We start from the raw sequence: 24,314 nt of genomic DNA, 5'->3' as shown, positions 1-24,314 counted from the left end.
CTTTCTTACCCCTCTCAATCCAGAGAGGACGGACCTAATCATCATTATCCATGAGTAGACCGTTGGAACTACGTACTCGCAAGCCCTCGCCGGAACGGCCAAAGGAACCGACTGCCATGAGCTCCACCAACAGTATGGGATACCCGCCCATAGCGCGTCCTGCTCCTGCCAAACAGCCCACTGCTGCCCTCTCGGCAACTAACTCATATGACCACATGAACCCGGTCATCGCCTCTGCTGCTTTCAACAACCCCTCCGAAGGCCGAAGTGAGCCACCGTCTCACGGCCAAAAGCGCGCAGCTTCCATGTCTCCTGTCCCTGCAGTATCTGCAAAGCATGTAAAGAAGGAGATTCCGAGCGAGGAGGTCCCGAGGCCGATATTTCCACGTCCTATTCTTGAAATCACGGGCAATGGCCCTGTGTTTGATTCTAACTGGTACCGTTCCGTTCTCGAAGACCCTGCACTGGCAGAGTATTGTGCGCGAAATATCGATTCCATTTCTGCAGCATACGACTCTCTTTTGATAAACAAGGCACGGATTGAGTATGATCTGCGAAGAGTGACGGAGATTATGTTCCAGCATGGAATCGATTTAGAAGACGAGGGTGGAGACAACGAGGATTATGAGTATGAGGAGTTTGACGGCTTTGAGGAGGAGGTGGACAACTACGAGGAGGATGAGCTCTAGCTGCTTTTCAATTTGCAGCCCTGGGGTATTTGATTGTGTTATCCTTGGAGATTAGGATTTTCCCGAGGCCAACAAGGCCCATTGAAAGTCATCAAAAGACTTTAGAAGTTTCATTGCTGGACTAGGATGTCGTTGTGATTGTGAAAAGACTCATGCGAGAATACTGTGTTCGAAATTTAAAGCAAATCTTAGTGGAAGCGATCTCTCGAAAAGCACTTTCTTAATTGCCAACAAACAATCCAGCGCGAATGAGAATGTTATAGAGGGTACGTTCCAAGGCTGTGATTCCCCGATAGCTTCCTTCCATTTCCCTCATGTCTCCTATCCTACCTGCGTATCTCGATGGCAGATACATAAGACTTGAAATGTTGTTCAATTAAATGTTCATTTTGTTATGTACAATGTTCTATCCGTGGTGATCCAAAGATCTGCCAGTCGCTGTGAATCAAAGCTTAGATCTCATGTTCACATGAATCGCCTTGATATTCGAGTAGGCAGCAAGACCTGCCTCTCCCAGTTCGCGACCGATACCGGATTGCTTCACGCCACCGAATGGAATGCGCCAATCACTATCCTGGCTAGAGTTGATCCAGACCATACCAGCCTGGATCTGCTTGGCCACCCGATGAGCTCTAGTCAAATTGGTAGTAAATACGGCACTTCCGAGGCCATATGTGGTATCATTAGCCATCTCGATAGCATCCTTCTCCTCGCCGAAGCGTGCGATCACCACAAAAGGACCAAAGACCTCTTCCTGGTAGATCCGCATCTTGGGAGAAACATCAGTGAAGATGGTAGGCTCAATGAAGAAACCTTTACCATCACCAACACTAGTGAACGGCTTGCCACCAGTGATGAGAGTGGCTTTCTCAGACTTTCCAATATCAACATAAGACATAATACGGTCGTACTGAGCCTGCGTGACCTGGGGTCCTTGGAAAGTCGACTCATCGAATGGATCGCCGATCTTGGAGACATTCTTTACTTGAGCCTTGAAAGCCTCCAAAAAGCGGTCGTAGATCTCATCCTGTACAAGAATACGGGATGTGGCCGTGCAGATCTGGCCCTGATTGTGCATAATACCAATATGGGCCCACTCAACCGCCTGGTCAAGATCTGCATCGTTGAAAACGATGAGTGGACTCTTGCCTCCCGTTTCGAGCGTGATGTTCTTCAGGTTCACGCTCGCCATTTTCATGATTTGTTTGGCTGTTGCAGTGCTCCCAGTGAAGGCAATCTTATCCACGTCCATGTGCGAGGCAAGGGCGGCTCCAGCAACTGCACCGTGCCCGTTGACAATGTTGACCACGCCGGGAGGGAAGCCGGCTTCGATGATAAGATTGGCAAGGAAGAGGATGGAGAGAGGTGTTTGCTCCGCTGGCTTGAGAACAATCGTGTTGCCACACGCAAGGGCAGGGCCAAGCTTCCAAGCAGCCATCGCGAGGGGGAAGTTCCATCTATAGCAAAAGGTTTTAGCATCTGGCATTTTGATCCTTGCCCAGAGATCAATCAGACTTACGGGATAATCTGTCCACAAACACCGACGGGTTCCCGTACAGTATAGGCAAACTTGTCTGGAGTTGTATCAATGACTTGTCCAAAGACCTTGTCGGCATACCCGGCGTAGTAGCGGATTGTCTCGGCAGTCTCGGTAAGATCGTCATTGAACGAAACGGAATACGGTTTTCCGTTGTCGAGGGTCTCGATAGTGGCCAGGGTAGTGCGGTTATCCTCGATCAGCTGAGCCAGCCGGTTCATCAACTTACCCCGGTCGAGACCCGGAAGGTCCCTCCAGCAGGGATTGTTGAGAGCGGCGCGAGCTGCCTTAACGGCATTGTCAATGTCTTGAGCAGAGCCTGCGTGAATAGATGTGATTTCTGTTGCGGTTCTATTTGCAATTTGAGTCAGTGACTTCATCCCAACATAAAATCTTGCTCTCAGGTTACGTACGTGGGATTGATGCTAGCAATCTTCTCGCCAGTCGCACCTTTGACCCATTGGTTGTTGATGAACAAGCCGGTAGGCTGGGTCCAAGTGTGGCCGTTGGGGGCTGTGAGCTGAACGGACAAGTCGGTCATGATCATACAATTCTCTTGCTTTTGGGAAGTGTATGTTAATTCAAGGAGAATTGGTGAGATCAGACGGCATGACAATCTAACAAGTTCTTAAGCTAAGTGTCGCTACGAGGATCGCGATAAGTGCTTCGGCTGGACATACCAATCCAGGCTCATATCGGATCCGCATGGCCCTTTTGCAACGGGCTCCACATGGCAGGTCCATCTTACTCGAATTTATGGGGTTCAAAACGGGATGCCCTTCGAACGCGGGGTCTGGATCGATGGGCGTTGATAGAGCAGGGCGCTAAGCCAGAATAGGCAAGTCCATCCAACGGCTGGAGATGTCGCGGTATTCGGCTTTGGGGGCTCCGGATGCTCGGTTTCACTATTATCTATGATTTTGGCTGCTTTGGATGAAGAGGATGAAGAGCGCGTTTGCTAAGTGATGAATAGTGATCTACAAGAGCGGCTCTCTTATATTTCCCGACCAAGGAAATGATGCCCCGAGCTGCGATATTATGTAATACCCACGTTACACGGAAATAAGCTTGATTTAACGCCTTGGCGTCGGCTGCCACATCTTAGATATTGTCAAAGAAGGGCAGGTCTTGCCTTTGGCTCACGCACGGACTTCCCTATCAGACTTGCCTTATTACGCGGACCACTAGCAGTTCACTGTGTGTGGCCAACACACATCATTTCAAGGCGTTGCAATGCGATTGGCCGGTCCATTGCGATGGCAAATGTTTTACGCAAAAGATATTATGGCATAGAATGAAAGTCACACGGCAATCTTATGCAAGACATCAAGCTTCTCTAGCCTCTAGCCCAAATCGAGCAACGGCAAGAGAACCCATTTTCGGGACCACTATCTCACTCATCCTACCTTTCGTACTCCGTAGATACCTGATTCCAATGGCCCGACTGGGAAGGTACATGCGGGAAATTCGATCAGATATTCAACGTCCATTGAACTATATAAGGTCCTTCGCAGTGTTGAAATGGAGCTTTTGATTCTCTTCAAGTCTCTAACTCTCTCTTTCCCCTCCATAACACCCCCACACCTTCACCATGGCGTCTGCACCTGATACCGAGTCAATTCCAGGCTATACAATCTTCCGCGAGGGAGACTATGAGAGTGTCGCCGCTGCTGCCATGCTGACCGACCGCATACCCCACCCATTAGGTGAGAAATATAGCAATAATAAGTCAAACCCAGTTGCTAACACTGCTGCCAGACCAGCTTTCTATCAAGGAAATTCCCGAGGCGGCAAAGATCATTCGCGACTATGCCAGCCCTAAATTCCTCAAGTTCAACTGTATCACACTCCGGGAACCCCTTAAAGCAGAATACCGGGCATTCCGTGCTGGTGCCATTCCAGCTCCCGCACGTCGTGCTTTTGCTATCGTCATTGTCCATGAAACCTGCCAGGTCGCCGAGGTGGTGGTCAACCTTAACACCGGCAAAGTCGAAGAATGGAAGGATGTCCACGAAGTTATGCCCACTCTCACTCTGGAGGATCTTGATGTTATGGAGCGCATTTCTCGCAAGGATCCTCGCGTCATCCGTGCCTGCAATGAGATCGGTATCACGGACATGAGTAAGGTTTTCATCGATGCTTGGGCCATTGGCATCGATGAGCGCTGGGGGTACGAGCACCGCCTCCAACAGGGTCTGGCTTATTACCGCAATTCCGCATTTGACAACCAATATGCCCATCCGCTGGACTTCAGCGTTGTAGCCGACACTGAGAATGAGAAGGTTCTTAGCGTTGATATCCGATATGTGAATGGTGAGCGCACCGCTGCGCCTCTCAAGGAACACAACTATCTCCCCGAATTTATCGGTGATAAGTACAACCATGACCGCCTCAAGCCTATCGATATTACCCAGCCTCAGGGTGTGTCGTTCAAGGTACGCGGCAACGAGCTGACATGGGCCAACTTCAAGATGCACATCGGTTTTAACTACCGAGAGGGTATCGTTATCTCCGATGTACGCACTCACGACATGTACGAGGAACGCGAGCGTACTCTGTTCAATCGTCTTTCTGTTGTCGAGATGGTCGTCCCCTACGGCTCTCCTGAGAAGCCCCACCACAAGAAACACGCTTTCGACGTTGGCGAGTACGGCACCGGCTTGATGACGAACTCCCTCAAGCTGGGCTGTGATTGCAAGGGTGTCATCCACTACATGGATGGTATCATGTCCAACTCAAAGGGTGAAGCCGCTGTGGTCAAGAACGCCATTTGTATCCACGAGGAAGATAATGGTCTCCTCTACAAGCATACCGATTATCGCGATGGTACAGTGATCTCCGCTCGTGATCGCAAACTGATTGTCTCTCAAATCATCACTGCCGCAAACTACGAATATGGCTTCTACCACACCTTTACTCTAGATGGCACTTACAAGTTGGAGGTGAAGCTTACCGGCATGCTCAACACCTATTGCATGCACCCAACTGAAACCGCCGCACCTTTCGGTACAGAAGTCGCCCCCACCATCAACGCCCACAACCACCAACACATCTTCTCTCTCCGCATCGATCCCGAAATCGACGGCCAAAATAACACCGTCATCCAAAGCGATGCTGTCTCTTCCGAGGCCGCGGTCGGCTCCCCTGAGAACCCCTACGGCAATGCCTTCTACAGCAAAAAGACTCCCCTCCGCACATCCCTCGAGGGCGCCGCAGACTACTGCTACGAAACCAACCGCACATGGGACATCGTCAACCCCAACCGCATCAACAGCATCTGCAAAAAGCCCGTCGCTTACAAGATCCTGAACAACAACTGCCCCCCATTACTCGCCAAACCCGGCAGCACCGTTTGGAAGCGCGCTGCCTTCGCCCGCAAGCCCCTCTGGGTCACTCCCTACAAGGACTACGAGCTCTTCCCAGCCGGTGATTACGTCTGCCAGTCCGATGGTTCTGAAGGACACCCTTACAACTCGACCATCGTCGACTGGGCCAAGCGCGATGAGAACATCGAGAACACCGATATCGTCTGCTACATGCAGTTCGGTTTGACGCATTTCCCACGTACGGAGGATTTCCCTGTCATGCCCGCTGAGCCGGTCAGCATTATGCTGCGTGCTTCAAACTTCTTTGAGAAGAATCCTGGTCTTTGGGTGCCGCCTTCGGCTATCTGTGTTGATACACAGTCGAAGAATGCGTTCCCATCATCTTGCTGTGCACCGAGCAAGTCCCGCATGTAAGGGGTAAAAGAGCCATAGAATTGATTTATTATGTTTGAAAAAAAGGCTTTGGGATGGCCTTCTTGTACATAGGTAAATACAGTTAGAATCTTCGTTTTTATCAAATTGGGTCTTATCATTCTTCTGCTTTGGTTCGACTTGTAGCATCCCCAGGTTCAATTGGTTGATGTTTGGAACCTGGACAACAAATTAAAAAGGTGTCAAACGCGTAGTTCATGAGCATTTGTTGTGACCTTGAGCATAGAGGTTTGATTTTTTGTACCCTAAGCACACATGTACAACAAGATCGTAGAGTAACAAACTGACTTCATCTATACATATCTACCCTTGGGATCTATAAACAAGAAGCATCCATCACAGACGCTAATTCAAGTTCAGATAATATTCTTCAGCTCCTGTCCAGCAAGAAGCCGTCTCAAGTTATAGCCAATGAGCGCCTCCGCCTCGCGAGGCCGTCCTCCCGCAGCATGAGGCGAGAGCACAAGATTAGGCGCGGCATAAAGCTTTGACTCCTTAGGAAGCGGCTCCTGGGAGAATACATCTAACGCAGCACCACCGATGCTTCCCCCCTCTAGTGCCTGAACAAGCGCATCCTCATCGACAGAGGTTCCACGGCCAACATTCACAACCCAAGCATGGCTTGGCAGCAACGCCAACCGCTCAGCGTTCAGCGCACCATTGGTACTTTCCGATCCAGGAAGGATCATAACAAGCGCATCAGTCTTGGGCAGGATCTCGGGCAATCGATCCTCCGCAACAACCTCATATCCATTCCGCACACCGGAACTCCGCGCAACGCCGGTGACATTCGCCCCGAGCGCAGTCAGCACGGGCGCGAGGGTCTTGGCAATATTTCCGAACCCCCAGATAGTAATGTTTGCGCCCTTGAGGGTGCGGAAGGTGCCCGGCTCGCGGTCTGGCTGGGCGCCGCCCAGGTGACCGGGCCACTCGCCGCGGTTTTGGTAATCGCGCATTTCATAGAAACGGCGGGCGGCATTCAGCAATAGACCGAGAGTGTGCTCAGCGACGGTTTCATCATGTAACCCGGAACCGGTGGTGATAGCGACACGGGATGTGTCGAACCCTGCAGAGAGCACGTCATTTGGACCAGCGGCTAGTGACTGGATCCAGCGGAGGTTTTTCATGCGTTGGGCGGCGTCGCGGAGATTGGTCGCTTTGTTGCTCCATGTTACCAGGAAGTCGGCGTCGATTAGGGACTCCGGGATAGGGAGTGTGACGTCGTATGCGTGCAGATCGACGGAGAAGCCTTCCAGAGACTTTGTGTCGATGTGCAGCGAGGTCGGGTAGAGCAGTTTCATTTTGGGGGATTGGGATTGGTGGAGGTGGTTTTTGAGCGTTTGTAGACGTTGGTGTGGTGGCATGAAGAGGGGTCGGGGACTTCTTATGCCAGGGGAAGCTTGGAAGAGAAGGCGAGTGACAAATCTGGCTGTTTGATGGTCCAACGCGGGGTCCCGCGGTCTCGGCGGAGCTCCGCCGAGACCGGGGTAACTCCGGCATCAGGATTGTCAGCGAGCATTCTGTTCTCGAGACGAGGGTAGCTCCTTACAATCGCGGGGAAATGACATTGTCACCAGTCTCTAGATATCCAATCGGGTCAATTCAGTTCATCGGGAACAGCAATAACCGTTTCCCTACCTCGGTCACCAATTAGAATAGTGAAATACGACCGATTAGGGATTTAGCTTAATTGGAGCAATAAACTGAAACTAGGGAAATCTGACCTATCCAGGCCTATACGTAGAGAAATGGATTCTTATAAGGATATACTAGTGGATTATGTTCTAGCTAAGAATAATACAGGTGATTCTTTCCATTCTGCCTGGGATTTCCGCCCGGACCGGGTCAAGGTTTATCCTAGCAGCTCGTGACAGCGTTATCACTAGGACTCGTGGGCGAGAACGCCACTGGCGCCCTGGCCACATCATGCCTATTTAGGTAAGAGCTAACTTCACCGTAATACCAATACATACTGGCCCAGATGTTATCATAGTGCGCTCATATGCTAGGTAAGAATCTCTGTATTAGGATGAAATAGCTTACTAGTGTATGCAGTGGGGGCAGTGGAGACTCCCGCGCGAGCTGCCCTGGCAGTATACCTACATACATACCTACCTGGTATCTGGAGTGCAGGCACAACTGTCATCCACTACAGTCTATACTATGGCCACGACCGGCCCATCCACCACGATCCGTCCAGATGCCTTCCCCGACTTCTTCACTATGGGACGCCGGAGCGGGACTCAGCAAGATCTTGGTGGGTGCGAGTTCCTGACACACTGTCCCCCCGACCTTCCCCCCCCGGCATCGCATATTAGCCCTCCTAGGCATTACAGATACGAACGATCTAGCCAGCCCTAGTGAGGATGGGTGGTTTGCGTCGGACTTTTACCTGTTTCACCATCTCTTATCCCCACGATTCCCACGACGTGAGTTTTCCTCGTCTTATTTTCTTACCCGTCCCCTGCTATCCCCTGCTAACCTTACGAGGATCACTAGCGCCCAACCAAATATGGTTGACGTGCGAAGACCCGGCGGCCCTCGTTATAAAATACCATGAATACCTTCATGGTGACCCAGAAGGTGACCGTCGGGCAGTACTAGATGGCGAGACACTCCCTAACATCTTAGCGGCTGGGAACGTACGTGTTGTGCCACGGAAAGATCTTCTCGAGAGGTACCTCGGAACACTACGAGAGCAAGCGGCTAAAGCGGCCTGCTATGAAGAGCATCTGGTCCTGCTGATCTTTGGGCACGGCACCCCAGCCTATGGGGTAGAGGTCGGAGGCTCTATCCTACAAATGGAAAGCCTTCACTATATACTGCAACCAATATCCTCCATAACTATCTTTACTACGTCGTGTTACTCCGGTGGCTGGCTCGTCCACCAATTCGCTAAGCAACAACAGCTAAACTCCACAGCTATAACAGCAGCGGGCGATAAAAGTCTATTATCATCGTGGGCCGTCAGCAGAAGTGCTGGGCGCGTTAGCGGTAGCTTAGCCGCCTCCGCCGTTCTACGCTGTCTAATAGACGCAGAGGACGAAACCCAGGAGGTAAAACAGCATCCCACTTACATTCAATTTTCGAAGTCAGTATATGACTGCGTGAAGGGGATGGGAGCACTCGGTCATTCCCAGCAGATCTACTTCTCTGCAGAAAATGACGAATGGGAGATGAGTTACCAACCTCGCCTCGGTCTGCCCCTAACATCATATAAGGACAAGTGGCTCTCTCTACGACAGGTCCCTCCCTCCCCTTCCTTGGCCAGTGAGCCGGGGTCCGCCAAAACTGGCGGCCGGCGCCTCAAAAATCTTAAGTATCTCGCACAAGAGTACTTTGCTGCGAAGCCCGGTCCGAACGAAGCGGGCCCGAATATTGGCCTACATAATTGTCTCCGATTTGTCCTCAAGGGTGCCACATACCCACAGGAAAAGCTAGATGACCTGACGGAAACAACAGCCTACAGGCTGGGGGCAATGCACGAAGCGGACTTTTTAAGGGAGCAGATAGGGCTGGATTTCCCCTCAATCTTCGACATAGAGACACCCCTAGCCCTGAAGGAGAATCAGTCCCACAACCCATTGTACGGAGATACATGGAGATTGCTTCGGGACCGGGAGATCTGTACAACTCCTATTGGGATCCGTCTGCATTTTGCCAAGCCCCTCCAGTACCTTACAATTGCACTAGTGGAGTCATCATCATCCTGGGAGATGATTCAGGGCCAAGTGGAGGCTATGGCCTCCAAGAAAAAGGCCTGGTTCCGGTTCATCTACAAGGCGTGGATGGGAAACCGAGTCGCCCATGACGAAAGGGTGATGAAGAGCAGACGAGCCTTCCTAGAGGCTTGCAAACATCTCAGAAATTAACCACGAACGATGCCGTCGGCGTCGAGGAAGCTATGGCGTCCTTGGAGCGTTCACACTCCCACTCAAACCCACAAAACTGTAGCTGTCCTTAGCTTCTGTCACCTGGGCACATGTATTCATTAGCCAGCTAGATAGCTACCTAGGGACCTAGCCCTCCATGTCAGCCAGCCCGCCGGCTAGTCCACTCCTTCCTAGCCGGCGAGGAGCCCTACCCCAGAAGTTGTGATTCAGAACGAAGTTGATTCTAAACTGACCCCTTCCCACTCCCCCTTTCCATATTAAGCTAGCAGGCTTAGTGCAGGGACTTCCTAGTATTTCTTGGCGAATTCAACCAGAAGACTGCCACTCCTCTTCCAAAGATGTTATCCTTGGATCATTAAACTCCATCAGTCCTACAGTGAATAATTACTTCTTGGGAATACATCGTCCTGATACACAAACAATCGGCAAATCTTTCTTATTTCCCACTAGCCCAGCCCGGAGCAACCAGTCTCGAGGAAGCCCACCAGCTTGCAGGATGATTGGGAGTTGGGAGTTGTTTGGGACCAATTCCCAAGGGCGGGCCGGGTCTGTTTCTCTGCCGACAACATCTCACAGGATCACAATAGATAGCAAACGCCCGCTTAGCACGAGAGAAGTCTACAGGTTGATTACCATCAAAGTACACGCACAGTCCCATCTGAAATAATTACAGCGCAATGGGTATCAATCGATTCGGCCACGGCCCAAAGGTAACAAAGCTATATAACGAGAAATATACACAGAACAAATAACGAGAATATATGTACGGTTCAATCATCCAAATACCGCTTTTGGGGCTTACGCAGCACTGTCTTTTTCAGGAATCTCCGAGTCACCCGCGACGGCACCAGTGCCCCTCAAGAAGAAATCCAGCTCGCTTGGCCCGCCCTGCGAGTTCTCGTTCTCCGCGAGCTGCTCTAACAAGCTCAGGAATGGGTCTTTTTCAAGAGTCCCTCCTTCACTGCTTGTCTGGGTGCCGCTGGTTTGGGATTGGGCGCCGGGCGTGAGGGCGTTGGGACCCGTTTGCATGCCGTTGAAGTTGGCGTGGGCAGTGTCGAAGGGGAAGGTTGCGTATTGCGGGTTTGAGGGGGGTGTTGGGGCTATGTTCAGGGCGGTGTCAGTTAGGAAGGTGGGTGGTGAGAGGCCGAAGGCGGAGGGGGAGAAGCCGGTTGGGAGGGAGAGGTGGGTGTTTTCTGGCGCTCCTCCGGATAGGTCTGTTCCGGGTGGCAGCGTGAATATTGAGGGGAGAGATGGTGATGGTTGGTGATTGCTCGGAATTGTGTGGAATTGAAGGGTGGGTGAGAGTGAGGCTGGATGAGGGGGATTTTGGGATATGGACTGGGAATTCGAATGGGAATGGGAGTTTCGACGGTCGGTGTCTGTCATTTGAGTGGATGCTAGGGGTGTTGAAGGACCTGGCCTTGTGGTAGAGAAATAGGATGAGGGGGTCTGATATGAGGGTGCGGGAATTGGTCTCTGATAGTATTGATCTGGACGATCGCTGAAGTTTGCCGTACTGGAATTCGGGTTAGTGATCAAATTTTCTCCAACAAATCATTCAGTATGTGACTTACTTTGGAGTGAGTTCGTCACCCGTGTCTACCAGCCGAACGTGTGATCCATCTAATGTCAGACCTGGATATCGGTCGAGGAAGTCTTCGAGATGGAAGACTGGCGAGAACCGCATTGGGCTACTAGCCAGGTTGCGCACTAACTCGGAGTGACAAGTATAGATGGTCTGAAGCAGCTCACGCTGATGCTGCACGCCGGTCCAGATATTGCGCAACCAAGCCAGCTGGTGCATTTCCCGAGTGAGAAATTCAGCGCTAGAAGAGAACACCTCTCCTTCGCGGCCCTTGTAGTGCACACCGTGGACATGAACAGTACCCGCTGTGCACACACAATATCCGATGAAAGCAGCCCATTCAATCACCGGAGAATTGCGACCCAGTTCCACCAGCTCTGCGATGGCATTAGAGTGCGAGAAGCACAGGTTCGTGGCCTCAATCTGCCAGGACTGATGCTGTCCTGTGCCTCGAAGTTCTACCAAGTCAATTGGGAGGAACGGGCGATAAATCAAACAATGTACCAGATGATAGATCAACTTGCTCAGCAAAAGTGTTGTGCTCTCAGGGTGCCCGAACAATGCATCAATAGATGCAAAGACATCTTGCGTACCGGCCGCCCAGATGTCTAGTTCTTGTCGAATTTTGGAAAGATTAGAAAGCGCATGCCAAGGGAAATGAGAATCCCCTTTAACTCCACCGGCCGCTAGGTACTTATTAGTGACACCGAGAATACGTGTGATGTCGATTAGCAACGATGCAGCACTTGGTGATTTGCGCCGGGAGTCCGCAGAGTATTGCACATTCGGACCAACATGGAAAAGTTCTCCCTCCACATTCAGACCAGCTGCATGGGGTGACCAAGATGGTAGGCGCAAAACAACCGAATAGTCAGAGATGAGACATGGACGCCTAGATCCACAATTGATAAATCTATCCGTCAAATAGACAGACCAAAATAGTCGACGTCTCATCTCTCGCTCAGCAGGCGCAACATTCATCTTGGAAGGACACTCGCGGTATAAGTCGAGTGCAACAACCATGGCCACGCAGTTTGCTGATTATTATTAGTTCTATTTACTCCAGTATGAAACATGGAAGATATACACACAGAATGTCATGTAGGCTTTCTTTCCCAAGCCATATCCATAGAAAGCTTGGGAAAGTAATAGTAAGGCCTGTAATCCTTCTATTGTGGGATTGTCGACGTCGATCGTGCGCCTTGCCTGTAGGGCCGTATCAAGCCCGACGCGTAATGACTGGTCCACCTGACCTGGTGAAGTTGTATACCTGAAATTTGTGAGTCGAAGATGCTAAGTGTGAAAATCAAAGCTTGGCGATTTTACCTCAAGGACATTGCCAATATTGCCATAGCTAAACACGCGGGCAATTGTCCCAGTTGATGACGTTGTCGCGTTGTCGGCTCGTCGAGTATGTAAAACGGCTTTCCGTGCAAGCGCGCAAAGTATATATCAAGGATTGCGTCCGGTAGCGACCCATTGTTTGTTGGAGACGGCTGCTGCAGTAGACTCGATGGGTGGCCAGTCAGCCTGGGGAAGGGATCCCCGTGTTGCGACAGAGAGGTAGCCAAAGCAGTTCGATCGCTCGAAGAGTATAAACTGAATGAGGCATCGACGGTGTTGCGACGGGCAGGGAAGCTAGGTGGATCGTCCGAGATATCAGGAGAAGTGGGTGAGATGGGGTTTTTTTCGTCGTGGAGTCGCTTCTCCAATCCATCAACTCTCTTGAGCAGGGCTTCTAGCACATCGGTCTTCGGACCTCGTTTTTTGGGTACAGCATCTTCAACGAAGTCAGGTCAACATAGGAATCATATGATGTGGGGGAGCCAGATTCACTTACCATAAACACATGGACACTGGAAGACCCTACATGCCTCGCAACTCGGTCGCAAACGGTTACATTTGATCTGGGGTAGGTTAGCAACAGGCAATTACGCATCTGATTTGACATACCTTTCGTTTGCGACAAGATTTGCAATTCATAGTTTCGCGCGGCTCGACCGTCGCCCGGCGGGGCGTGAGACGGTCGATGCTGACCTGAGGACGAGACATGGCTCTACATGGACGAGAGAGATGAAGAGAAGAAAGAAAGCGGCCAAGATGAACAAGAAGTAAACCGCATGGCTGTGGCGTTTGAGAAAAGCCTATGTGTGACAGTTGCGGAGAGAGAGGAATGCGGAGAAGAGGCCGGGGATGTGCCGCCGGAATTCCCACTTTGGGGGTTTTCTTGCTTTTTTCCTTCTTTTCCTTCTTTGCAGTCGATTCTTCTCTTCCTTGCTCTGCTTCTATACATATTGTATGAATTATATTGCAGCTCTTCCCTTATTATATTCTTCTCACATGTCAATCAATACATACGCTAATTATCTCGAAACCACTCCACTCTCCCAGGGAGAACTGGCCAGACTCCCCCGGAGCATTGTCTTCTTTGATCGACCTCCGTTAGGGCTCCGACGCCAACATCCGCGATCATCCAGGCACGTTGATGCACCCCATAAATGCAGTAGTTTGTTGGATTCGACCAATCCGTAGCTACTTCCTCCCTATCACGGGGTAGCTCCCGCTTGGGCCCAGTCCCCTCAGTGTCTTACAGAATCTGCCAATGTCTGCAGAACAATTCCAGTACAGAATGAGCTATGTGATGTAGAAAACAGGGCGTGTTACTCCCGCTTCCATTGAAACACCCCCTGACCGACTATCAGGCCTTCCTGATCCCTGGAAAGCCGTTGACTCCATCCCAGGAGCTACTAGTACGGAGTTAGTAAGCGCTTGATCGGCCACTTCAGCTACTGTTTTGGATACGGAACCTCGATCCTAGTCAACTTTAAACTTCCGTCAAGTGTCTCCTCGCTGCTCTTCAGGCCGGAGAACGTTCTGGATCACGTTATTATAAATACGTCCAGAATGCCCAGACATTCATGTTAAAGTAGGTACGGAGTACATCAAAAGTACCTCCATCGATGTACTCCATACTTCGTGGCTGCATGGATTGATACATGTATCCATGGAAGAACAAACTCTAATATACTCTTCGGTCAATCCAAAAATACTCAAAATACTCAAAATACTCTATATGCGACTACACAACAACCACTGCAAACTACGCCAAAACCTTCCCCTGTCTAACAAACTCCGCCATCTCCCTCGCCGTACCACCCATCCTCTCCAACCCCTCAACCACACCACGCCGGTCATTAACCGGCCTCTCCTGACTAACCTTAAACCGGCCCTCGACACGCGTAATCTCAATCTTAATCCCGACAATATTCCTCAAAAGCCCAGCAATGTAATCCCGTGGCGCATCAGCGATTTTCCAAGGGACCGGGCCCGACACCGGCACCGGCACCGGCGATGCCGTGCCGTTCCCATTCCCCGTCACCGCCCCCTGACCTAGCTCCCAGTCTAGACTCTCGTTTCGAGAACCCTCCCCATCCCCACTTCCAGCTTTCCCGTGTTTGACATCGACCGAGCCGGACTCATCTTGAAACCTCATTATTCCCTCCTCGCCCAGTCGGGCCAGATCCCCCAGCTGCTGGCGCAGGAACTGCTCCGTCTGCTCGGTCCTAGTGTGGTAGATAGTGGCCCGACCGTAAACCTGTACGGCAGCATAGTTCCACGTCGGCGCTACCCTGCCCGTGGCGCGTTTCGACTCGGTGTAGAAGTTCGGGGTGATGTAATGGTCTACAGGGCTGGTGAAGACGATTAAGACTTCGTCGGGGAGCGTATAGCCTGCCGGTGGGGGTTCTTCGGAGGTTGGTGTGGGAAAGGCGCCTGGGATCCTAACGGGTTTCGTGCTTTCCGCAGATTCTACCATGGCTTTGCTTTGCGGGTTTTGGCGCGCGATGTGGCCACGGAGGACCCCCATCTGGGGATAGGATGGGGCGGCGGAGGATTCATTGTCGGCTTCTTTTGCTTGGTCTGCTAGCTCGGTGTCCAAGGCTGTTTCACTATCCAGAACCCAGGGGATGTGGCTGCATTGGAGAGTTTGGTGGTCCTTTGAGGGGAGGGAGGTGGTAAGGACGCCTAGTGGATGTTGCTTGATGAATGCGTGTAGAGTTGGGAGGTCTCGGACTGCATGGTCAGGACGAAGATGCATTTCTGTCTAAGACAGAGTGAATGTCGGAGAATGGGAGAAGCAAGGCCTATGATACTTCGAAATGAGGGGTCAACCCCGGATTTACTGATAAGCTCTTATCCGACGCCCTGAGCAACCAGCTACGTCAATTGACCCAGGGCTATTGCGAGGGAAAATTATGAATACATGAGTTTATCATGCTCGTAGTCTAAAGGTCTCATACCCAAGCCGCAGAACAAGTCGTGAACGACTTTCTATTAGGACACGGAGAGAAAAGTCCGAATTTTCTGCACAGTCCTCGAGAGCACTATACTTCCCCTTCCACAAAACCGGACGAAGAAGATTGTTTTTATGCATTTTGCTGGGCATTATTCAAAGTGAAACACTGGGTTTGTAATCTCTAGGTGTCTATCGGAGTCTAGGTACTCCCCCCTTCACAAATTTCCGTTGTTGTCAAACGTTGTGCAGTATATATAAAAGACCGCGTCTCATTCCTCTCACAATTCTATCTAACTTAAATTCTGTTTTGTTTCCTTCATTTTTGTTCACGAATCTACATTTCTATACCTTCCTCACCCACCATTTTTGATGCCCTAAACTAAGTTTGATTTTCAGCGATACAAGCCCTGGTGTTCTATTACAGTGTCGCCAAGGGAGGTATTTTACCTACGGACCTTCTATGGAAAACTGGTTACTGCCGAACCTTTAAGCGCACATTGACACAAGGAAGCCTTGTCTCTCAACCGAAGTCCCTTTAGAGACAAGGCACTCAGTGCCCATCAGTGCGAAAAAGCGAGATATAGTACCGGCTCAGAGCCCGATCTCCAGAATGAAAAAAAGTGACCAGTTCCGACATCTATTCCAAAGATAAACCGGCGAAAAGAAACAGGCTATATAGAAGATACGTATATAATCGCTAGAACAAAGGCCTCCCAGAAGCCATCCTCACAAAATCAAAAGGCACATTCTGCCCAACAAGCAATCTCAACGTCTCAACAGTCGTCCAAGCAATAACATCCTCAACCCCATACGCCGTCCACCCAGCACCAGTAGCAACGGCCAACGGATCACCCTTCCGCGGTCCACTCGTAAGATCTAGATAAACCTTACCGCGTGTCGAAGGCGGCGATGAACGACCATTAGTGCCGTAGTGGCGCAGCAAGGGCTGCACGAGTAATGATTTCTCAGGTGGTAGCGCTGAGACGATTACGAAAGGTTGTTCTACCCGTTTGACGGATTGGATGGAGGTGAAGGGCTCGAGGCCCGCTGATAACGGGCCGGTGGCTCTGAAGCCGACGGTGTAGATTGTGCCGATGGCTAGACTGCGTAGTGCGAAGATTGCTGGTGAGGCGTCTGCTTCGGAGCCGGCGAGGATGATTGCTGCGCGACAGCTGTATGCTGATGGGACGTACTCGCGTGTCAATGTGGCCCGGATGCCTTTCCAGGCAGCGTTTTCGCCGACGAAGCGGGAGATGCCGGGGGCTGTGTCGCTTGGTGTAGTCATTGCAATCGTGTCGACTAGACCGATTGCGCAGGCTGCGTCGCTGACTGCTGGGATGAAGCTCGTTGTGCTTGATACTGGGGGGTTCACGTAGGCGCCGCCGAATTGGGGCTGGAGAATGATGGATTCCATATAGCCCTTTGGGCCGCGGTCAACGGAAGTGAAATTGTGTGGGAGGCCTAACTCGTTCAGGCATTTCTCCATGAACATTGAGTGTGGAGTGGAGCGGAAGGAACCGATAGCGTAGAGATCGCGCTTGGGGAGTTGGCCCATGATGTGTAGTGCTTCGTTGATCTCGGCTGCCGTTAATTGGCCCGGGGCGGCGATCATTGGGAGGAGTGGGTGGGTGATGGGAGAAAAGACGGTGTTCAAAGCACGGGATAACTGGCCCATTTGGCCCATATTGACTGCTGATAGGAGTGGGCCACTGCCACGGCTTTTGATAGTCGAACGGAAGTATTCCAGCTCGTAATTCTCCTCAATTGTATGGACCATGGCGATCATCTTCACAATGTCGGCATATTTCGCACTTTCAGTGAAGATGCGCTGAGCATCTTCCGAGGTCCACTTCCAAGTGCCAGAAAAGTCATGGAATGCAGATAAAATCATACTATGACCCTTATTCTCAGCCAGCTGGCGACGTATCTCCTCCGGTAGCCACAGCTCCACATCAACATATTCCACTCCCCACTGTATCGCGCGTCGTAGGTACTTGTAAAAAAGCGAAGGGTCATCAACCGGAAACTTCCCATTCTCTCTCGTACAGCGAACAGTAAAGATAATAGGCAACTCAGTATGCTGGCGCAAAAGCATCAATTGCTGCCCCACATACTTCAAACTCGGGACCAGCGGAGTCGTCAATCCCTCCGGCGCAGGATCAACGAGCAAATCGACACGAATCTCAACAGCATCAGACCCAACAGACAGAATATCCAAATTCGGCAACGCAGCATGCACATCGGGAAAAGTCGTCGAGATAAAATTCGTCCGGGTCTTAGTCCGCAAATCATCATGCGGCCTCGTCTGACCAAGAATCAAAGACAAAAATCTCGCCAGGTCCCGACGCAATAGTGGGCCCCGCGAATATAAGAACTCGTAATCACAGATCTCGGTCAGCGAATCTTCCGGTGCAGACCCGTCCTCCACGCAATATGTGTTGACCAGAATGAGAGATGATCGCTGACATCCTTGCAAACTTCGCGTTAAATCGCGCGCTAGGATCCCCGCTACCACTGCATCGCTGGCTCGCGCAAGGGTTCCAAGCGACACTTCCGTTGTCCATGGTTTGCCCAAGACCTCCGCTACCAGTTGCACGATATGCTGCTGGTTCTGGCCGTACACAATCACCACCGTCCCCGCGGCAGTAGCGGTCGGCGCAGGTATTGCCGCAGATAGCTGCTCTTTGAAGGTAGCCGGAAGAGCGGAAGAGAGGATTGTGGTAGCGTTGGAAGGAACGGCGACATTGGGGTTCGCGCCGAGGGCATCTTGCGGCTTGAGGGCGGTCGCGGATATCGCGGGATCGTCGAGCAGCGGCGTCGCCATATGCTGCGGAAAGGCTGTCGGAATCATCGCATAGCAGTGCCAGGCGTTTTCATACTTGGACCCTGCGATGTATACTCAGGGCGAGGTGTGTCCAGACGAGGTAAAAATGGAGAACCAGGGAAGGGGAATAAAACCAAAGCGCAAGGACCAGGTAGTAGATTCACAATTCGGTTTCTCAACAATCTCCCAGACCCAGTGAAACAGGTAGGTAGTATCGGGATATTTTCGAACAATTAGGAAAAGGGAGCCAAAGGAGGTTAGCCTTGGATCCAGGGACCTATGTCAAACCGCGTGGAGGTTAATAACCCGCACAGGATCCGAATGGACCACATTTGAGAGGACATCAATCGATGGAAGAACTCGTTGAGGTTCCACCCAATGCGCCCGCGATTCCACGCAGGTGGACGCGGGGAAAAGTGGGAGGCGGCGTTGGGTTTATCCGCCAATCACACGACTTCTGGATGTCATGTGCAATCAGGGGTTATATGTATTCATCTCCTATGCACTCTGGTCAATTGCCCCGTCCAACCAAGCCACCGTGTATAATAGCCTATTTAACACTCCCAGCCGGGGCTGCCGGCACAGCCTCATGCCCTGAGGGTACTGCACTTGCCATGATCCGATACGAGGGAAAATCATTGACAAAGGGTCTCAGCCTCGGCCAGAGCAAATGATCGACCACGGGAGACGGGGTGCTACCTAGTCTATTGCACCCCATTCTGTTAGTGAGAAACACACAACGAATCAGACTACAGGGCTGGCAGAAGTACATTCCGAGGTTGATACCAGTGGACTCATACAATCTGGAAGGGGGAGAATGCTCAAAGTGATATGGTCCCATACTCTGTATGCAACAAAATAATGCTCTATGTAGATAGTGCTATGACTGGTCCCTACATCCGAAAAACAGCCGGAATTGTGTGAAAGCGTCGAAACAAGCCTCGGAGGAAAATAATCCCAGAAGATAAGCTATAAACCACACCTTACAGGCATGTACGATAGATCCAACGCTGCAGAACGAGAAGTATAAAAAAGACGAGACAGAATCAAGAAAGCCGCCCAATATCGTATTTCAAACAACAGATTAAGACATAACGAGAGGAAAATACCTACCAGATCGGGGGGGTATTGGGTAGTAACAGGTAGTCAGGAACAAGAAATGCAGGCCGAGAGGGAGGAAAAGGGAGGGGGAAAGGGCAAGAAAAGCAGAGAGGTACTGGTCCAGAGAACAGACATGTATGTATCGGTATCAGGCACACAAATAATCAGTTATCCACATCGCTTTGCAAACCAAAATGGCGCTTTTAGGGGAGGGAGGGATTTGTTCACAATTCCGTGCATCAAGCCGGAGTCAACACTATGTACGAAGACAGAAACACAGCCGAGAATCGGCACGGGCACCGTCCGACATCTTTCAAGATGTCATTGGTCTACCACGGTAGAGCATGGCAGTTCAGATAAGGAAGGAAGAGAGAGGAAGAGAGAGGCGCAAAAAGTGCAATCACACCATGCAACATTCCGTTTGCGGGGGGTGTTTTCTGAGAAGCGAGATATTTTCAGCCGAGCCAGCGGTCTGTCATTCTCAGCATGGGTCAACACATATGCCCAAACGAAGACATAGGCAAGAGGCAGTCAATATCGCTGGTTATTGGACAAGGCACAGAACGAACAATCCCATGCAAGGAAAGCCGAATACCGAGTCGAGGTCGGGAAAGAAGTTTCGAGTTTTAAGCTCGAGGGAGAGATGGACACAGTGTTGCAAGAAGGTGGTATGGCCTCCGCAGGACCCACCCGCACGAGGGCAAGACAGATAACGATGAAATGATGAACGGGCTACTCGCATTCGGAATCGCACCAATTAACTGGGAGGTGAGATGGCGAGTCCATTCATCAGATTGGGCAGCGGCTTTCTGCGGGCAGTATTTGCCGTCTTGGAAACCCGTGGCGCGCCGTGGATCATGCGGGGCTCTGTCATCAGACTGGTATCCAATTTTGCCGGTGCTGGAGGAATCATGTAAGTGAGTGAACTGCAGTGGATATTAGGCTCCTGGGGCGTACCTCTGGTAAGAACTCTGCCGTAATCGGTAGAAAGATTCTGCTGGCTACGGCTGGTTGGCGTGTAGAAGGTAGCGTTGGCTGTGCGCCACAGATGATTCGAGGTATCTGATAGGAAGTCTGTGGTTGAGCGGCCAGAGAAAATCGATGTACGGCCACGGTTGCGCTTTGCCAAAACGATCTCGTCGAACAGAGTCATGCGCGGGTCCTTCGACTTCGGGTTTGTTCGCTCTCGGTCACTGATGAACTCGTTGAATCCTACGCGGAGGTCAGTATGTGATAAATGGTACGATATAAGAACTCCGGTGACTTACCTTGAGTCTGTTGCAATACCACGATATACTCTGCATGCTCGCTCGGCAGACTCTTCATGAAAGCATCCATATTGAAGTTGTAATACATGCCAGACTTCTTCTTGTCGCCACTGGCCGGCACGAGGAACTTCTTGTACGTGTAGAACAAGCTAGCGAAACATCTGACAAATGCAGCACGAATTTGATCGGGATGGAACGCTGCATCACACGGCAGACACACCATGGAGGCACAGCGGTTGTGGACAGTCAGTTTGCATGCAGAGCATTTGTACATGCCTTCCTCTGCCTGTTCATCACAGATGGCACATGTCGATTTATCGTCCCATGGTTGAACTTGGAAATAGTGACCCTCGGCCCAGCAAGTGCCCTCGTTATTACCCATGGGCTGCGTTGTAGATTGTGGAACGATCGTCGACGCAGCAATGGTAGACTGTGCATATACAGACGGGGCATATGTTGATCCACCGTAATCGGTATTGAGGGTGGTCACTGAAAGGTTCGATGCATGACCTAGGAACGGAGCACTTGGACGTCGAGTCATTCCAAACGACGAGCTGCGGCGGGAAGCGGCATCAAAGTGACCGGAGCGCTTCTCGCGTAGGGAGGCTTGCAAGGCCATTCCAGAATCGTTGCGTGACGAGGGTGCTAGCGGAGGAGGGAAGTAGCCCGATGTAGGCGAGCTCTCTCTTGGGGAGGGTGGAGAAGCACTGGCCCTCATGGTAGAACTGGTGCCTGGACGCTCACTCCCACGAGATGAGTATCCACGAGAGGGACCGGCCTCATTTCGCGCGTGCAGGAAGACATTGAAGATTGGAGGGGAATAGGACCCGGGGGTACAGCGGTTGCACCGAACGCACTGGAATTGAGACCAACATATTTGGAGAGGTTAGTTGCAGGCGCTTTGGATGTAAAGGTAGCCTTGCTCTCCGACATGAACGAGTCCCATGGATAGGTTTCAATTGCGTATGCAGGAGGCCCAGTGGGAATATGGTATCGACCGTGCTGAGGAGCAGCTAGTTGCAGTAGAGACAGAAGCTTCCTGCGCTGATGACGCGGAAGGGAGGTCGGTTGAATGGTACTTTCGATCATGTTGTTGTCCAAATCAACTAGGACGAAATCGTCTGTCGGCAATTCCACCTTCTCGTACCGACGTTCAATGCCCACAATGTACGGACATGGTGCCTCCAGGGCCTGAATCAAGCGGGCAGGGAGAACAGGAATCAAAACGCCCGTCCATTCTAGCGGGAACAAAAGATCGACCAATGCCCTGGTCGCGAGATAGAGCATGGAGGTGTGAGAAGACAAGAAGATGATGCGGGATTCGGTAAGAGCATACTGCATGTGGTCAGCATTGTGTCTTGTCAACCGCACAAATCAAACAAGCCTACCTCGAAGAGAATGATAATATTAGGAACTGACAAAGTACGGAACAAGGCGTAGAGATCAGTCTAACAATCAGTCAGTAAAGGGTTTTGATCAGAGAAACTCAAACCAAGAATTGCGGTACACATACGTTCCGAGAACCAGGAATCTCATTAGGCGCCTCTTTCCGCGCGAACAATCGCAACTCCCGAATCGCAAGTTCAACCTGCGTCTTCGAAGTTATCGGTGCGAACGCCTCTGTACACAGATTCATGACATATCGCTCCAGCGGCTGCCATACACCCATGCGCGGTGAAGGAGGAGGTACATGCTGTACGCTGCCCTCCGTCATGGGAACCACAATAGCCTTGAGCCATTCTTTCCAGAAGCTCGTCATGGTGCTCTCTCGGCCCAAAATGCCGTATGCACGAGGAATCCAGAACCCTGTATCGCCATCGGTCAGGCCATCAATCTTCGAGGCTGCGCCATGCCGGACGGGACGCAGAAGATCGGTCATTAATCCGATCTTCTCTTCCACAGCGCTGATCTCATCTTCGAGTTGTTCACGAGATTCAGATCCCGACTGGACAGTTGGGAGCTGTGCTAGGAGACGTGATAATTTGGCCCGCTCTGATGCCAATCGTTCGCCCAAGCTTGCAGCTAGCTCGCGTTCCTCGTCGGTCATGTTATCCTTCCGCCATTCCTCACAGCGCTTCTCGAGCTCTCCCGCGGCATTCGGGTTGAGAGGTATCCAGATAATCACACAGATGGCGTGCAGCCGGGAACCATTATCCGTTGTCATGGCAAATCCGTGCCAAGTGGAGCGAGGTCGCTGATCGGAAGAGACAATATTGACATCATTGGGGAAGGCGAACATGGGAACGTAGTCGGGGAAGTTACCGCGTTGCTTCGTCTCGTCCGGCATACCGCGTGTGGGGTATCGGTCGAGGAGAACCGGCTCGAATCGTCGCTTTAACGGGTGCATTGTGCTGGGGATCTCGAGGGGTTGCGGGGCAGGAATTACCGAATTGTAATTACTAAGTCGCCTGGAAGTTCGGACCGAAGCTAGAGACAATTCACCGTTAGCCCATTTATCCATCCTCGGTTCCGAGCCACAGTCGTTCGAAGAATGCGGATCCCGGTAGAGTGTAGTAAGAGAGTTCTCACCCTGGCGAGCAACCGACGGCTGCCGCTTCATACTATTCATATCTCGGAAGGCCATGTGTCGTCGTACACTGCCAATGCCTGACCTGAGCAAGTTACCGCCAGGGGAGGGCGAATCATCGGAGACGATCTTCTGTGTACGAACGCGGGATCGCGGGCGGGTATTCGGGGTTATAGCGCCAGCGCTCAAGCTCAAGTCGGTCAAAAAGGATTCTCGCTCGTTGGCGAACTTGAACAGCGCGGAGTCGAAGTCGAAGTCCTCGTTGAACATCGCGGAGGCACGCAGGGGGGATGAGGCACCTTTGACGGTCATGCTGCTGCGATTACTGTTGGTGCCGCCGGTAATCGTCCCCCCTGAGCTCCTTGAGAGCGTGGATAAACGCTGGACGGAGCTGCGCCCACCGGCGCCAGTCCAGAGTGTCGAGTTTGGCCGAGGGGTACCCTCGAGGTTGTGTTCCTCCTCCGCATCGGCATCCTCCTGAATGGTGTCGGCGAGCGCTGAACTGGGAGAGGTCGCGCCATTGGTACGGTAATCTTCTCCCAATCTTTGAAAGGTATCCAGGATCTCTGTACCATCCACACCAGCTATCCAGAAGTAGTCGGCGAGGGGAGCGCCGTCCGATGGGCTTGACGATGGCATTGTGGAGAGAAAGTCACGGGGGACTGGAGTGGGTTAAAGCCGTAATTGTCACCACATGGACCGCAGGTATAGGGGGAATGCGAGGAATTGAGCGCATGTGGTTTTTCGGGGAGGGAGAAAGCTGGTAAAAATGGGGGAGAACGGGAGGGAGGGGCAGTTCAGAAGATCAATTCGATGTTTCGGGGGTTTGGAGGTATTA

At 51.5% G+C, this 24,314-nt stretch overlaps 9 protein-coding genes across 9 annotated transcripts; 3 read left to right on the top strand and 6 right to left on the bottom strand.

The window, feature by feature from the left end:
* Positions 1-50: 50 nt before the first annotated feature.
* On the top strand, positions 51-689 carry N7457_002311 (uncharacterized protein; the record flags this gene model as incomplete). The annotated part of the gene is made up of 1 exon (XM_057173357.1): positions 51-689. One exon carries the CDS (start codon positions 51-53, stop codon positions 687-689), a length of 639 nt encoding a protein of 212 aa, XP_057033508.1.
* A 445-nt stretch (positions 690-1,134) lies between these two features.
* Positions 1,135-2,767, bottom strand: N7457_002310 (Aldehyde dehydrogenase N-terminal; the record flags this gene model as incomplete). Its single annotated transcript, XM_057173356.1, has 3 exons — positions 1,135-2,146; positions 2,209-2,577; positions 2,640-2,767. The coding sequence occupies 3 exons, from the start codon at positions 2,765-2,767 to the stop codon at positions 1,135-1,137; spliced, it is 1,509 nt and encodes a 502-aa protein (XP_057033507.1).
* A 1,050-nt stretch (positions 2,768-3,817) lies between these two features.
* N7457_002309 (peroxisomal copper amine oxidase) lies at positions 3,818-5,966 on the top strand (the record flags this gene model as incomplete). The annotated part of the gene is made up of 2 exons (XM_057173355.1): positions 3,818-3,932; positions 3,985-5,966. The coding sequence occupies 2 exons, from the start codon at positions 3,818-3,820 to the stop codon at positions 5,964-5,966; spliced, it is 2,097 nt and encodes a 698-aa protein (XP_057033506.1).
* Positions 5,967-6,340: 374 nt separating this feature from the next.
* N7457_002308 (phosphoglycerate dehydrogenase) lies at positions 6,341-7,285 on the bottom strand (the record flags this gene model as incomplete). Its single annotated transcript, XM_057173354.1, has 1 exon — positions 6,341-7,285. The coding sequence occupies one exon, from the start codon at positions 7,283-7,285 to the stop codon at positions 6,341-6,343; it is 945 nt and encodes a 314-aa protein (XP_057033505.1).
* Positions 7,286-8,147: 862 nt separating this feature from the next.
* N7457_002307 (uncharacterized protein) lies at positions 8,148-9,856 on the top strand (the record flags this gene model as incomplete). Its single annotated transcript, XM_057173353.1, has 3 exons — positions 8,148-8,241; positions 8,303-8,413; positions 8,484-9,856. 3 exons carry the CDS (start codon positions 8,148-8,150, stop codon positions 9,854-9,856), a joined length of 1,578 nt encoding a protein of 525 aa, XP_057033504.1.
* An 819-nt stretch (positions 9,857-10,675) lies between these two features.
* On the bottom strand, positions 10,676-13,514 carry N7457_002306 (transcription factor domain-containing protein; the record flags this gene model as incomplete). The annotated part of the gene is made up of 6 exons (XM_057173352.1): positions 10,676-11,393; positions 11,452-12,499; positions 12,554-12,732; positions 12,789-13,242; positions 13,303-13,369; positions 13,416-13,514. The coding sequence occupies 6 exons, from the start codon at positions 13,512-13,514 to the stop codon at positions 10,676-10,678; spliced, it is 2,565 nt and encodes an 854-aa protein (XP_057033503.1).
* Positions 13,515-14,562: 1,048 nt separating this feature from the next.
* Positions 14,563-15,558, bottom strand: N7457_002305 (FMN-binding negative transcriptional regulator; the record flags this gene model as incomplete). The annotated part of the gene is made up of 1 exon (XM_057173351.1): positions 14,563-15,558. One exon carries the CDS (start codon positions 15,556-15,558, stop codon positions 14,563-14,565), a length of 996 nt encoding a protein of 331 aa, XP_057033502.1.
* An 895-nt stretch (positions 15,559-16,453) lies between these two features.
* On the bottom strand, positions 16,454-18,580 carry N7457_002304 (type I 3-dehydroquinate dehydratase; the record flags this gene model as incomplete). Its single annotated transcript, XM_057173350.1, has 1 exon — positions 16,454-18,580. The coding sequence occupies one exon, from the start codon at positions 18,578-18,580 to the stop codon at positions 16,454-16,456; it is 2,127 nt and encodes a 708-aa protein (XP_057033501.1).
* Positions 18,581-20,438: 1,858 nt separating this feature from the next.
* Positions 20,439-24,115, bottom strand: N7457_002303 (dDENN domain protein; the record flags this gene model as incomplete). Its single annotated transcript, XM_057173349.1, is given in 6 exon segments — positions 20,439-20,581; positions 20,639-20,893; positions 20,950-21,805; positions 21,823-22,284; positions 22,338-22,397; positions 22,463-24,115. 6 exon segments carry the CDS (start codon positions 24,113-24,115, stop codon positions 20,439-20,441), a joined length of 3,429 nt encoding a protein of 1,142 aa, XP_057033500.1.
* Between the last annotated feature and the right edge of the window lie 199 nt (positions 24,116-24,314).

Source organism: Penicillium paradoxum (genome assembly GCF_028828445.1).
Source record: "Penicillium paradoxum strain IBT 22861 chromosome Unknown utg000003l_segment0_segment0, whole genome shotgun sequence".
Taxonomy (NCBI): domain Eukaryota; kingdom Fungi; phylum Ascomycota; class Eurotiomycetes; order Eurotiales; family Aspergillaceae; genus Penicillium; species Penicillium paradoxum.
The sequence above is the reverse complement of the archived record's forward strand: the minus strand, read 5'-3'. Positions and strand labels throughout refer to the sequence as shown.